Consider the following 14,673-nt stretch of genomic DNA (forward strand, 5'->3'; position numbering starts at 1 on the left):
TAGACCTATGAACCGCCATTAATTTTGGGGCAAGATTTAGGATAGAAGGAGAAAGAAGTGATTGTCATGCTCAGTTCGCGAGAGAGAATTGGGATAGGAGGAGAAAGGAGTGGTTTTTTATGCTCAGTTCGCGAGAGAGTTCGAGACCATTTGTACCTGCCATCATATCATATATGTTGTGCAAATTGCTCATCAGCTCGTGAAACGTATATGGTCATGGCAATCGATTGCGGTGATGTAGAGATTCCGCAATGGCGGCGGATGTGGCAAGATAAGATTGCCAAATATGGTGATTTTGAAGAAGCCAAGAAGAGGAATAAGTGATTTGTAGCTTAGCAAAGATTACCTAGGCGGCGATGGCGACATCAGAGACCCATGATGATTTGACGGGAAAATTCAGGGCAGATGCCATCGCTAGGCTACTTCAACAATGAACGGACTTTAGAGATGGGGAACTAGAGGCTGGGATAGTGTTATATATAGACAAAGTCAGTGGACTGAGTGGACATACCGCGCAGTGTCTTAGGTGGGCTGACATCAAGTGTACCAACCGCACGGGTGAGGTGTACATTGTTGGTTGATATAGGTTGTTGGGTTTGGACTACAAATGCAATGACTACCCTAAAATTTTATAATTAAACTATTAAAATAGACCAGAAATTATATAGATAATATTAAAAATAAAAATGAATTACAAAATCAACTTTCCTCGTAGTTTTTTCTACCCACACATAGACCTATGAACCACCTTTAATTTTGGGGCAAGATTTAGGATAGGAGAAAGAAGTGATTGTCATGCTCAGTTCACGAGAGAGATTTGGGAGAGAGATTTGGGATAGGAGGAGAAAGGAGTGGTTTTTCATGCTCAGTTCGCGAGAGAGTTCGAGACCATTTGTACATACCACCCTATCATACGCGTTGATCAGCCTGTGAAACATATACGGTCATCCTGTTTCGAACAGGGACCTGAAAATGATCAGCAGATCCCTGGCCATGAACTGGCACTGCAAGGAGGATGGGGAGAAAACTCACGATGAATTCGGAATTCGAGGGCTACATTACATGACATACAAGTATACAACAACCTGTCCATCCACACCCATCTCTTGCCTAGAAAGGGAACATGCACATCCTGCAATCCTTTAAATTCGCTTTGCAGTTACACAGCTCTTGCTGTCATGAACAGCCCTACCTAAAACGATATCTCACTTGGCGCATGGAATGTTCGCCCACGGCAGATTGCTTCCAGGTTCTCTCCAGCGTAGGAGGAAAGCGGAGAAACTTCGACGCCTATGAGCAAAAGCGATCAATGTGAGAGATAATCAGTGAACTAAGTTATGTTTGGCTGTTTGCAAGCCCCGGCTAAGTTTCTGAATATAGGCACCAGGAGAAAAATTACCTGTCATATACAAGGGCACAGAATGTGTCAAGAAGCCGCCAGCAGCGACGACCCATCTACTATGGAGACGGAGCAGCATGAGTTTCGCACTATCAGGGGTGTCATATGTTGCGCCGTTGGCATTCTTTACTGGTGCAAATTCCTCTTCCCGCATGACCTGAAAAATTCAGAAATATATAAGTGTTTGCAGCTCTTATGAGAATATCATTAGACAACATGTAATACATGATTAGTCGAAAATCAAAACCTCAAAAAGTGCTGTGGATGGGGAGTAAGTGAAAGCATCGAATATAAACTGTTCAAGCTTCAGGCCTGTTGTATACCCATGGATGGAAGGAATCTTCTTCTCAGCTAGATGATATCTGGCGATAAAATGTTGCAAATGTCAGGTTCTACAGGAAAATATAATGTACGTCGGACTTGGCCATTGCCAGGTAAAATTACTTCCCATGACATGTCTTACAGATTACTAAAAATCACAAAGTAAAAATCTATAAAAATGCCGTGAGCTTCATGTCTGCCACTCTCTCATGAAAGAGTTAAAAAGCCATCATTCGCAACTAGATAAATAGTGTGGTTTTCTACTCTGTTGTTGATGGAAGCCTTGCAAATTTTGTCAAGGAGGCAAGCTAGAGAATACTCACACACTGTCCTTTTCAAGGCTGTTTGCCACTTGGTTCAAAAAGTCCAAAGTGAACATATGCAGGCAGATCTACAAAAGGAAGAATGAGAAAATAAGTAGCTGTTACACTTTAGAGGGAGGAAGGAGGGAAGGGGAGCAAGAAGCAGAGGATATAATCATACATTGCTCCAACAATAGCGAAGGCGCCCTGTTGATTGATTAATTTCAGTAGTCATAGCTGCATCCATTTCACTGTACTCGACCACAGAGAGAGGTCCACCACGACCTCGTTGAACAAATACCCCTACGTTCTCTTGTGGATAAGCCTGTTGAGTTTTCAATTGACTATCAATGAGGTGCCTTGCTATGATAATGGTAGCCCACCTGTCGATGAAGCATGAGAAGTATTGGACTGTACCTTCCTAACCACTTTAGCAGCAGAGGATACACCTTTGTCAATGAAGTACCCTAAGAATGTTGGATCTGCAACACGAACCTATAAACATGGCACTAGTCAGAAAAAGAAAAGGAAGGTAAAACAGAATGATTTCTCTCAAAATGCACATGCTCACCAGTGCATTGTCTACTCCGTAGCAATCTACATATTTCACACCACGTGCAGCCATATCTTCCATCAACTTTTTGGACTTCAGTGCTGTGGGATGTTATGTTAGTCAAACTAAGAAATTAAAGGATTATTCAGAAAATGATACGATTGATGTTGCATTTTTACAGGGATTACCAGCATAAACTCCACCATTGCCATCAGGAGCCTTTGCTACCTGGTTTTCAGCACAAGCATGGCCAATAAGGATGTCACAACTTAGCGTTGGAAAATACTCAGTATCAAAACAACTTTGTAAAACAAAATTTTGAATTCAGCAATCAAACTCATAAATCTAATTGCAAACACCAAATTTGTGACTCCTGACTGTACAAGTTCAAAATAAAGTTTAGAAGTAGAAGAAGATTGTACCTTATATGGTGTCTCCATAATAAATCTACCATCAGCAGAAATGCATGGAAGTGTGCCTTGTTGGAAAAATGTCACCTGCCAAGAAAAGGTTTAAGCCTAATCATGAAACAAGGCTCGCACTAACGAATTGGAGGTCTTGTGCATTTTGTTGAAAGCAATGGAATATTTAGCACAACAAAGAAATTTTTGTAGCTCTTACTTGGTCAGCGTCTAAGCCAAAATATCTACGGGTTTCAAAGAATTTGCGAGTGGCAGCATCCGTAAAGGGGCTTGTCATTATATACCAGTGGATTGGCACAGTGTTACTCGGACCTGCAAGTTATTATCCATTTGAGGGTGACAATCAAAGCAAACAACATACAAATAACTTGAAAGTGTACTCATTAAAAGTTATTACTTTCACTAGATTGAGCAGCCAGCTTTTGAACACACAAAATCCGTTCAGCTTGGAGTTGGAAAAGTGACTTTCCAGATGGAAGTCCAATATCTGAGGACAAAACACAAGTTATGGTATCCATTAAACACAATGGGAGTTCAAAATTTAGGAAAAGGCTAATTGCACCATAAAATGGATGAACAAAGATGATGAAGTAAATACAATTTTTGCTCTTTTGATAAAATTCCATGGCATAAAGTAGATAACATGGGAAAATACAGTGGTCCTATTGACCAAAAAATATATCAATGGAGCAAAAAATAATTCGCAGCAGCAATATCATGCATCTCTATGGTTCCAAAATAGGGGGGGGGGGGTGGGGGGGGGGGTGGTAAGCCCATAACACTGCCCATGTGAGATATGTCATATGTAGTTATGTAACATAGAAGGATTCAGATTAAACCAACTTACTGAAACATCCCTTAGGATCTGAGCTTCCAAGTCGTGTGCCCTGCGCACAACATTAGAGGAAATGCCATGAAGATATTATTTTTCGATTCAGTGCAGAAATAGATACACCAAAACTTTTCAGAATTCAGAGTACCTGACCACCGGCCAAAAGGACAACAGCCAGCTTCCCCTCCGAGATGGCTTTCAGCCCCTTCTTCCACCATCTTTCTTTGTCCTCCGGAGACCTGTCCTCCACCTTGGAGACACTGGATTCCGGCACGGGCTCCACGGCAGGCAGCGGCATGCCTGTGATTAGGATGAACACCACATAAGTACATAACTGACACGTGACCTAGCCTTCTACATTGGAGCAATGAATATTCGTCCACCGCTCACCTTGTGATCCAAGTGAGCGTCGAATGATCCGATCGATCCTTGAAAGGTCTATACTCTGCAGAAATACAGTAGACATTATGAATTGGTAATTGTCAGAGTGGTAAGCTTAAACACCCCCCCCCCCCCCCCCCCCCCCCCCCCCCCCCCCCCCCCAAAAAAAAAATGCTGCAGATTTCCTTCTACTGATAGACCAAGAAATAAAGTTTATGGAAAATTCGATGGGAACCATTGGTGGGGGAACTGGGACATGTCCAAAAACACAGACTGAAACTGCAGTAAAACATTTATCTCATCCACAAATCTTAGCTTAACTACTGAAATTCAGATCATGTAAAATAATCGTCAAGAACTCCAGCTTAGAACGAAATCCATATGCAGAATTCCAACTCAGGGCAAGCCGTTGCGCAGAATTCCTACCTCAGAATAAAAGATTTATGCAGAAATGGTCATTTTAACTAGTATAAGAAACAACAAAATTAAGTTTCATGCGCGAACTCGACGATGGGGGGAAGAAGATTTCATCACCAACCGAACTCAAAGCAACATCCGCACCGATAATTCCAACGCAAGAACAGACCTGGACGCGAAATTCCAACTAAAAACCAAATCATTCCCGCGGAACGCGAAATCCTGGCCCCGGCACAGGCCGTACCACCGCGCATTGTTGCTCACCTCGATGTCCCGGACGAGGAGCTCCCGGTCCTCGGGCGAGAGATCGTCCCAGAGCGCGAAGGCGCCCTCCTGGCCGTAGTCCTTCATCCTCTCCAGCAGCGCCTGCGGCGGCGCGGCGCCCCACCTCCCCACCGGCCCCGGCGCCGACAAGCCCACCACCATCTCCTCCTTCATCTCGTCTCCTCTCTTCCCTCGAAGCGCACAAGCAAAGCAGCAGGAGCAGGTAGTGGGAGATGAGAGGGAGGAGGAGAGAGAGATTAGAGAGGGAGAGAAGAGATCTGTGATTGGGCAATGATACTGATTTGGCCAAAGATGCCAACTCGGACGACGGATTGTTCTCGGATCGCCGGTGGGTGGGCCGCCTGCGCGGCGCGTTTATATACCGCGCGTGATCCCTGTGCATGTGTCAGCCTCACTCTCTTTCTCATCCCTCTGGATTAATTTGGACGCGAGCAGATTACAGCAACCGCAGTTGGACTGTTCCTCCAGCAAAAAATCTAATCCTGTCATCTCCTGTATGGATATGTTTATATATTGGTCAAGATTGTAATCCCTTCTTAAGTACCAACCAGTTCCTCATTCATTTTCTGCAGGTTCAATTTGGCATTGCGGTGGATCTTCAGAAGAAGAATTCAGGCTAAAATATGGTTTAAAACTATAGTAACTTTTGCAAATTCAGGTATCAAAACAGAAACAAAGGCTTTGTGACTCCCGGAGCAAGGACCAAGGATGGCTAAACGAAGAACATCCATCTCGTTAACAGTGCCTGCCCATTTCAGGCCCCTTCTGTTCCTGGCTTTCTTAATCATCTAATCACATGATGCAGAGGATAAAGCATCACCTACCCACCCACCCACCCACCCAACCCACTGTCTGACTGACACGGAGGGGTCATTAGAGGGCACCTAATCTCCACCCCATGTCCTTGCAAGAGATAGGAGTAGCAATAGATGCAGCAACATGGGACAGTGTATCACCAATTCACCATGAAGCAGTCCTTGGACAGTTGCTCCAATGGTGGAAGCATCAGGCATGGAGCATGTGCAGTACAACACTGCTCTGGGTTTCTCTGGCGATTCTTCTTTTTTTATGGCCCCTATCTGAATGCTTGCCACCTGATGATCTGCGCGACACGAGCATGACTCCCTGACGCGTCGTCTGCAGGCTCCTCTTCATGGCCAGACCTACCTCTCCCAGTTGGGAGTTCGGATCAGTAAACTTGCATTCATGCTCGCATCGTCCACGTCTGCATTTACATGGCTGTCTGCCTAGCGCCAGCAACAACAAAACTTCCATTCATGGAGAAATATAGGTACCGCTGTACCTGGCAATTACCACTACGGCTCAGTTCATTTCTCGATGCGTGGACGACAGTATTTTTTTTTAATTTCACTCGACACAAATTGCCCCTTTTTACAAAACTTCTCACTGTCTCGAATTCAGCATGGTGAAGGAATTAACCACAGGAGCATCCATTGGACATTTCAATGATCAAACCCTGTAGCTTTCTCCACAGCATGGCGTGTTTATGATGTAACACTTCAGTTACTTCAGTACATGGAACTGAAGAAAAGGTGCCGGCAGATCAAGCTGCAGCAGATCACCGACACCAATCTGCCGAATGATCAAAAGCTTGCCTTCCAAGCCGTTTCATAGTTCTGAATTCTAACCCAGGGAGGAAGCATCATTTTTTTCTTGTCTTTTATTTCCCTCTGGTTGATTGACCCACTAGGCAGTGCTAGCTTTTTTACAGCTTCTCTTTTCACCGATCTTTTGTCGGTTGCCATTTCCAGACATATTTCTTCCTCCTCTCTTGAATGAAAAGAAAAACTTGCTTCTCACTCAACACCACCCCAAAATCCATGATGTGTAAACATGAACAAACACAAGGATGGATCAAAAGAAAGCTGCAGGCTGACGTACTACCTACATCTGCATTACTGCATGTCTGCATAATGTGTGATTTATTAGTTGGAGAGTTCAAACAAACACCTTTAACATCTCTTTTGATTTGTGAGCATTGCTGATGGAGGCACCAACCGTATCAACCGATGATCGTCGTGGTTTGGTGACATGTCCCTAGTTCTCGAGCTCGCAGGTCTTCATCAAGTGGGGAGAGCATTGCTGAATGTTTCTGCTCATCGAAAAGGAGCTACCTGTCAGTCACTGAACGGGAGATGAGATTGGATGAGATGCAGCCGCACTGGCGAGCACCAACCAGCCGGTAGTGTAGCAGACACGGCAAGATTTTCACATCACAGATCAGGCGACGCAGCGTGCATGGGATCGGATCGGTCTCGGGAAGAAAAGGCACTGAAATGTTCAGGCTTTGGCTGTTGTTGCTCTGCAGGCACGCAAGCATATGTACCAGCAGAACCTCACGAGACGTATTCTCCTGCATCTTTATCACACGACTTCTGAAGAACGATACTGAAGATGTTAGTTTTTTTCAGTGCCATACTATCATTGAGTTCATCATTATTTTAGTGACCATGGACCACAAAAAACACCGGATTTGTCGGCCTTATCATCGCAAAGTTTAGAATAAAGCTTTTGGCTTCTGGTGCTCCTAATCGGCTTCAGCGATTGCATTGTGCAGTAGTGGCCACTGCTGTACTGACTCTGACTCGTTAACTCATCACTGTTTGTTTCGGTTCGTTCATTCATTCACTCATAGGTCTGGAGTCGCTCTCGTGCAAGGACCTTCGGTTGCAACGAACTTGACCTCTGAACAAGAGAAGAGGACCTTGCTGTTGGCGGTTAATTTGACGTTATGTTATGGTTAGGATTCGGTTAGCACCTTTTAGGAAGAGCTGAAAGGAATGCTTGTGTGTGCGCGCGCGCGCGCGCAGATAGGCATGAACTTGGTCTCTAACTCCCAACCACCACTATCCATCCATGTTAGTCTTTTCAAGTCTAAAATTTTGTATAGAAGCTAGTGAAACGTGGAAACTTTCTTTATCCAAATTGTCATGATAAGTCCAACCTATATCTAGTTACTTGAACAGAATCAAAAAATTTCTTTGTTGGATCTTTATTAGTGCTGATCAGTTTTCAGTGCATCGTCCGGTCCCTTTCTTGTGAAATTGGGGCCAATTCTGCACTGCATAACAGCAGTTTCGCATGCCACGAAAAAAGAATCCGTAGAAAATAAACCAATTTTGTCGGTGTGCCAGAAAACCAAGGAATGGGAAGCATCTTACAAATTTATCTATATTAGCACGTATAACAAAACAGAATTTAGAAGAAAAGAATAAATGTTAGGTGAAAATTTGACAGCTGACCTAGAGCAACTAACAACAAATGTCCAGTTGCTAGCAAAAGTCTTTTGGCTTTGCATGTACCACACGTATTACTCCTTTTCTTTCTTTCTTTCTTTCTTTCTTTTTGAGAGACGTATTACTATACCATCCAAGAGACCAAGAGTATTCTTCTTGTTGATGAGCCTTAGGACATTATTATATCCTAATGCTGTGGGTTAGGCCAACATTATTATGTTAAAAGTTGCATCTCATCATGAAACAGCATGGGTTCAGATTACCAGGCCGAATCTTCAGCTTGTTATGGCATCTGCAGCTTCAGAGTGACAAGCAATCATTGACCAACTTTCTATCTGCATACCTCCATTTGGAGGCCCAATCAGAGCTTTGTTTGCACTAGCCGGGCGCTTTTATAGATGATAGAGCCCAAGGCCATCAGACAGCCTGCCAAATTTTAAAAGGTTGCAGGTTAAAGGGCAAAAAAAGAATTTTAAAAAGGGCAGCACGTCAAATTCACAAGGAAATGTTGAGCCCTAGCATAACAGGTCAGTGCGTGGGCCTCTCGGAACAGCAAATTCTTTAGGTGTGTCTTATCACTGTTCTGAAAATAGTTCAAGGACCACAAGCAAGCAGATATAAGACCGGTGATCTGTACTTGAGTACTTTTCATGGCATCCAATGCATCTCCCAACAACTGATGGAGGCATCACCAGTTATAACCCAACCACAGTGTGGTAACCCAAACAAAGAACAAGCAGAGCTGGCAACCACACTCAAGTACTTCAAGAATCAATGAAGAGAGTACACATCAACATAGCATTTCCTGCAATCCTACTCAAGTCAATAGAGAAACTCAAAGCGGTAAGTTAGGATCTCCCAGAAAAAGCAGCGAGCCAGGATTTTCTCAAAAAAAAAAGTCAGTCAGGATCTCCCCAAAAAAGCAGTCAGGGTTTCCTAAAAAAAAAACAGTAAGTCAGGAGCCAAATCTCTACATGAACTGAGTCCAATGCTGCAATGCACATCAAAAGTAATACACTGGAGTGTCTGGTCTCAGACATACTACAACCCCAACCACAAATTCAGGGAGGGGCATTAGCACTACGAGCATATCAAGTCTGCTCTAACGATACTAGAAGTGAATACATGATCACATTATTACTACAATAATACAAACAAAAGAAAGTAGCGAATGCTTTTGCCTTTTGCTTCCTGTGAATTAGACTGATCCCATGAGCACAAGGAAGCATGCGGCAGCTATATTACGTTATTAGTGATGGATCCCCTACACAGTTACAAGCTGCAGCCTTGTTTCCAACGTGCATGCTTGTCGAGATCCCTAACAAATAGCGCTAAGAAGACTACAATTAGGACATGAGATGGCAAGGTAAGAACTCTGTTTCATATTCCCCAGATGGAATTCACTGCGGAGGGAACCAACCACTGCCGTAGAACTTATCTGATGGCCTTGGCACTGAGAGACTAACATGATCGACTTGTGTGTGGTTTCTGTTACCATCATAAGCCGAAGAGGACCAGTTGGGTGCCGCCCCTTTATTCAGATTCTGTGGTGGAAGAAAGTAGCTTCTGTTTCCATCATAAGCTGAAGATCGATATGCTAGAGTGTCATTTAGAACAGGGATATCACCCATCAGAGTCCTGAACGCAAACACAAGGCATGGGTCTGACCAGACATGTCGAAATAGCGATGACAGGGCTGATCCAGGCATATTATTATCAGATGTTCCACCTTGTCCAATTTGTTGTGGCAGAACAGGTGCCCCAGCTGGTGCATTCTGGCATGCAGCATCTCCTGAAGAGTTAGGGACTGATGCTCCTTGAACTTGATTGGGAACTGAAGGGTACTTGTCTTCAAACTTTTCTGAGGAGCTTTCATCTTTCCTCTCAGGAAGTACAGAGGAATTAGACTTTCGCCTAGGTTTCTGGGCTTGCTTTGGTTGTGACTGATTGGTGATGTCTGAATTTGTGCTGATAAGTTCATCTCTTGGCGCACTATTGTTTGCTTCCTGGCTAATCTTCAGTGCAGCTAAACGAGGTGATGATCGAAGAGGTGTAGCAATCCCTTTGACAGGTTTAGTTTTGCGTTTCTTTTCCTTGGGTCTCTGCTCCGCATTCGCTCCTGTCCTAGTAACAGATTCAGCTTTTCCTGGAGTGTGTTCTATCAAGCCTGATTGGATGCTCTCGGACTCTGAAGCTTCAACTCGAACAGCTTCCCTTTGGACATTTCTCAGTGTGTTCGTACCTCTTGGTATATGATATTCATTGGACTCAACATCAGTATCCGGTTGTGTGTGATCTGATGGTTTCCCTGTCTGAATTTTACAAAACAAAGATCATCAGTTGGGTAAGTAACAGCCAACAAGAAAAAATCCTTCTAATTCACTCAGTTAGAATACAAAAATCAAAGCACAGCAGCAGTGTAATAATTTAGCATGATGCCTACGTCAACATAAGATGCATCGTACTTCAACTATCATGGAACAATGTTTGTGTTTAAGTGCATATAGGAAATCTGAAATTCATACTACCTCAAATAAAACTTCGTGGTGATTTGCATCACCATGTCAATCCAATATTGTAGTTTCGTTCCAAAAAAATCCAACATTGTAGCTAACAAGGAGAAACACAGATGCGGGTCAAAGCTCAAAGAAACAACTTACATGATCAGATTGGTCCCCTGCAGTATGCAGGTCCTCAATTTTTCTCTTGTTTGGCAATGTAACACATTGACTGATGTCTCCAGATTCAAGATAGCGGTACACATCCTTAAGAGAGCGAAATTCATATCCATTGACTGGGTCAATATAGAACTGTAGATAAAATGAATCGATCAGTTACAGTCACAGAACAAATAGCTATATAGAAATTCGGGCATCAGAATGAAACCATAAAAAAGTAGGAGATAAACATGTTAGAAAAACAAGGTCAAAAGAAACTTGTCAGTTAGACATTTTCACAATTGAATCAGGATAACTACAATTTACCATGTCACCCTTGATTCTAGATCCATTTCGATTCTTTCTAGGTCTGCATTCTTTCAACCAACCGTCAGGTAACCCCTCTCCAGCAGGCTCGTACTTGCCATCAGCCTAAGCAGGTAGCAGCAAGTGGAACTTTAAACAATACTGTCAAATAGGACAGCCATGTAAAAGAGAAACAAAAGAAAAGAGTTTCAAATTTATATACCATGGCATTTGGGTTTTGCAAGGACAATCTCACTTTGAGTTATAGAATGAGAGCCCTCACAAGATCAATAACTATGCCTGGTTTAGAACAGCAGAAGATCCTGTTTAGCTCAGAGAGACAATGAATGGTTTACTAAGTCACGCAAGGAAACTTTATGTATGTTATTAAGGGCATATATGCCTAGTGCACATTGCAAAATGGCTTAGTGTGATCAATATTTATGTACTTTAATGAAATGCGCCGCCTCATGTGTTGCGCTAAAAAAAACAAATGGAACAAGGGCACACTCCCATGGAGCACTTAAGCACTACTTAGAAGTTACTGCATGGCTCAAAATGAACGAGAGCAACTGAAATTATATTAATCCATCCTTACTTCAATTCACCAATTCAGCTTCAGAAAGAGACAACCTATTATGCTCATGTTAGCAGCGAGCAACAGAACTTCATAGAAGAATGGACCCACCTCCCCGTATAATCTTAGATTCTACAAAAACCAAAACACTCAAAACTATGAGGGTTAAATCTTTTATAACCTATCTAGCAAGTTCTTTGAAGATTAACTGAGCAAATTTCTAAATAAGCGCTAAATACCCTAGTTAACAAAAAAGAGCCTAACTGAAAGGCACCTTTTTCATGAGTTTGTCTAGCATTCTGACTGTCGGAAAAGCACATTAGCATGGCGTTGTACGTGCAGCAACTTAAAATAATTAGGAATACTTTTTATTTTAGATAACGGAATAAGATTATCCCGGCTGCTGCATCAACCTAGGATGCACAAAGCCGTTTTCAAGTAGGAATCCTAGTCTGGAGCTATTTAACTGAACTACTGGACCAAGCCACGCACGCACTCTCAAGTACATATCTTTTTGGTTTTCCCACAATTTCTGCTTCCAGATCCAAACTCTGACGCATATATATCAACAAATCAAGCAGTACAGAAGCCACCGATAACAATCACATAATATAACCAAGAACCCGCCCATGTTCCTTTACAATCCAAACTCTATTTTTTTTTTCTGAAACCCAAAAAGCCCCAGTATAGCGCATAAAAAATCAGCTAAAATACAAGCTTTATTACACGCACACCGGCTCGAAGTAGCAGCACGCGCCAGCAAGAAACGAGGAGCCGGAGCAAGAAAGAACTCACCGGCCGGCGCTACGGCCTGGCTGCGGCGGCCATGGAGCTCGGCTTCCGCGGAGATTGCCGCCGACAGGAGGAGAGAGGAGGGAGAGGAGGACACGGCAAGGTAGCTGTTGCTCCCACTGCTCCACCTCCACGCACTAGGAAGGAGCAGGAGGAAAGGCAGCAGCTTTCTTTTACCCGCGCCCAGTGCCCTGATGCCGCCGCGAGCCCGCGACTTTTGTCTGCTCCTCAAGATACGATGAGGTGCTGCGCGGTGGTGGTGTCATGTGCTGACTGTGACACCGTCCTTGGCTCCTTGCAACATTAATCTCTTGCACAGGCACGGCTGACCATTTTTTTTCTCCTTCCTTGTGCTCTCTCGTTTTCTTGCTAATCACGTGTAAACCAGGCAGGACAACTGCAAAAGCACTCATTAGCTTGCTCCAGAAAGAATTCTTTCCCAATCAGAATTCTTTCCCAATCACTTTTTGTTTCTTGTTTTCCTGCTTTTCTGGGTGGTGATGATCTAGTCTGAAGGTTAAGAGTTCAGTCAACGATGTTTCTGCATCGAACTGCATGGTGTTTGCAGCTTTGCAGCGTTACTAGCAGTCAAGTACTCTACTGGGCTAGCACTCACTCTGTACTGAGTACAACCTTGCCCGATTCTGCAGTTGAGGTCTAGGTCACATCAATCGCCGTACGGATGAAGATACCCCAGCGAAAGGTATTCTGGTGCCAAGTGCCAGTGTGCCACTCCTCTTGGTTGCCCCAATTATTGGCCTCATCCTTCACAAAATCAGCGCCTGCATCCTTGACGACCATTCCAGACTGATATAAAAGTCGCAGTTACAAGTTTGGCAGAGGCAGATGGGATGAGCAACAACCAAGCAGATTAAGCTAACCTGGGGTCCGTGAATCGTGTCACATCCACTAATTCAGACTGAGTGAGGTAGCAAGGGTCCCTGAGACTCTGAAGGGCAGAGAAGTCAATCAGAAAGAGAGGGAGCATCACAATGGCAGATAGCAACATGAATGTACTATGGAGGAAACCGTTTCTCTGTAGCTCCCAGCTTTATTAGTGGCATGGCTAATCGAGGGAGATGAACAGATGTCGACTTGAGCGGGGTCATTAGACCCCACTTTCCCCACATGCTCAAGCGTGGAAAACGATGGATCCCACTCCCTTGCTACCTGAAACTCAGCATTCGGAGATGGATTTCCACAACCATAATCGTCAGTTGTAAGGCGTAAATCACGCAGGAATTTAGCTTGGAACAATTGAAAGCAACGGTACGGGCATCAGCACATGCGGGTGAAGGATAAAGGTTCCTTGTGGGCACTGGGCAGCAGCTCACCAAACACAAAAATGTCTGCTCTCATCTGAAGCAGCGAGGCTGAAACGTGGAAAAGGATGGATCACACGTTTCTTGGCAGTAAGCAAAGTGCTACAGGTGCTCATCTAAGTTGCCAACCTCTTTCTATCTGAATTTTACACATTCAGAAAATCCCACATCGTCGTGGCTTGGGAGAATTGACAATAATGAGTGATACGCTTGTGCAGCTGAAGCCTGAAGCAGAAACGTTCCCTGCAAGCTCACTAGCTCACCAAACGAGGCCTACTCGTCAGGGTCAGACGCATCTCGATAGCCTCCCTGCATCCCTGCACCGAGGATTCAGACGGCGCCAAAACCTGCAACGCTAGGCTGCAGCCTTTCCCTTTTGTTACGGCGCTCCGAGCCGAGCAGGGCGCCCTTCCTTGCCCCGCCATGGTTTCGCGGCGGGGAGGCGGCGGCGCGCGAGGGACCCGGGAGGCAGAGATGTAGCCGCGGCTTGGATTGGTGTGTAGAGTTGGGACGGAGGAGGCGGCTTGCGCACCGGTGGCCGCGGCTGTGGAGGCGGCGACAGCGTCGCAGGTGAAGACGGCCACGCGGAGCGCCGCCGAGGTAGCCGGGAGCCGACGCGGGCCCACTCGACGGCGGCATTGATCCAGTGGGGAGGAGGCGGCGAACGAGGCTCAGCGGCGCGCAGGTGAAAGATTTCAAGGGTCGGCAGAACCCCCGGCGGGCTCGCCATCGACGCCGGCCGCCGGCGGCAGGAGGGGAAGCGGCGAGAGTAGTTTCCATAAAACCCCCTGAAACTATTAACAAAAGGACCCCTGATTAATTTCACTAAGACCCTTAAAATAGATATCGC

At 44.7% G+C, this 14,673-nt stretch overlaps 2 protein-coding genes across 6 annotated transcripts; both read right to left on the reverse strand.

Moving 5' to 3' along the window:
- Positions 1-1,016: 1,016 nt before the first annotated feature.
- LOC117865463 (UDP-N-acetylglucosamine diphosphorylase 1) lies at positions 1,017-5,258 on the reverse strand. The gene is made up of 15 exons (XM_034749675.2): positions 4,892-5,258; positions 4,220-4,274; positions 3,978-4,129; positions 3,845-3,884; positions 3,395-3,484; positions 3,197-3,309; positions 2,998-3,072; positions 2,764-2,803; positions 2,594-2,676; positions 2,440-2,517; positions 2,204-2,347; positions 2,044-2,111; positions 1,647-1,761; positions 1,400-1,556; positions 1,017-1,290 (listed from the first exon to the last, which is right to left on the reverse strand). The coding sequence occupies exons 1-15, from the start codon at positions 5,063-5,065 to the stop codon at positions 1,193-1,195; spliced, it is 1,482 nt and encodes a 493-aa protein (XP_034605566.1). The 5' UTR covers positions 5,066-5,258; the 3' UTR covers positions 1,017-1,192.
- Positions 5,259-9,140: 3,882 nt separating this feature from the next.
- On the reverse strand, positions 9,141-12,718 carry LOC117865487 (uncharacterized). Of its 5 annotated transcripts, none has more exons than XM_034749702.2 (6): positions 12,505-12,718; positions 11,821-11,841; positions 11,356-11,432; positions 11,154-11,258; positions 10,830-10,979; positions 9,141-10,481 (listed from the first exon to the last, which is right to left on the reverse strand). In XM_034749702.2, exons 3-6 carry the CDS (start codon positions 11,356-11,358, stop codon positions 9,570-9,572), a joined length of 1,170 nt encoding a protein of 389 aa, XP_034605593.1. In that variant the 5' UTR covers positions 11,359-11,432; positions 11,821-11,841; positions 12,505-12,718; the 3' UTR covers positions 9,141-9,569. The 5 variants fall into 5 exon arrangements, with proteins under 5 accessions (XP_034605593.1, XP_034605591.1, XP_034605594.1 ...); XM_034749700.2 differs by having other exon boundaries at positions 11,731-11,841; XM_034749703.2 differs by lacking the exon at positions 11,821-11,841 and having other exon boundaries at positions 11,356-11,455.
- Positions 12,719-14,673: the final 1,955 nt, after the last annotated feature.

This window comes from Setaria viridis, chromosome 7 (assembly GCF_005286985.2).
Source record: "Setaria viridis chromosome 7, Setaria_viridis_v4.0, whole genome shotgun sequence".
In the NCBI taxonomy this organism is placed as follows: Eukaryota; Viridiplantae; Streptophyta; class Magnoliopsida; order Poales; family Poaceae; genus Setaria; species Setaria viridis.

Excerpts from the sequence above, each read along its gene's own strand:
- LOC117865463 (XM_034749675.2), bottom strand. The coding sequence starts at position 5,065 with ATGAAGGAGGAGATGGTGGTGGGCTTGTCGGCGCCGGGGCCGGTGGGG. Across the intron at positions 3,073-3,196 it reads TTGGCTTAGACGCTGACCAA|GTGACATTTTTCCAACAAGG; the intron begins GTAAGAGCTACA and ends TTTTCTTGGCAG. Across the intron at positions 2,804-2,997 it reads TTATGGAGACACCATATAAG|GTAGCAAAGGCTCCTGATGG; the intron begins GTACAATCTTCT and ends GCTGAAAACCAG.
- LOC117865487 (XM_034749703.2), bottom strand. Across the intron at positions 10,980-11,153 it reads CTAGAATCAAGGGTGACATG|TTCTATATTGACCCAGTCAA; the intron begins GTAAATTGTAGT and ends TTTTATCTACAG. Across the intron at positions 10,482-10,829 it reads CAGGGGACCAATCTGATCAT|ACAGGGAAACCATCAGATCA; the intron begins GTAAGTTGTTTC and ends TGTAAAATTCAG.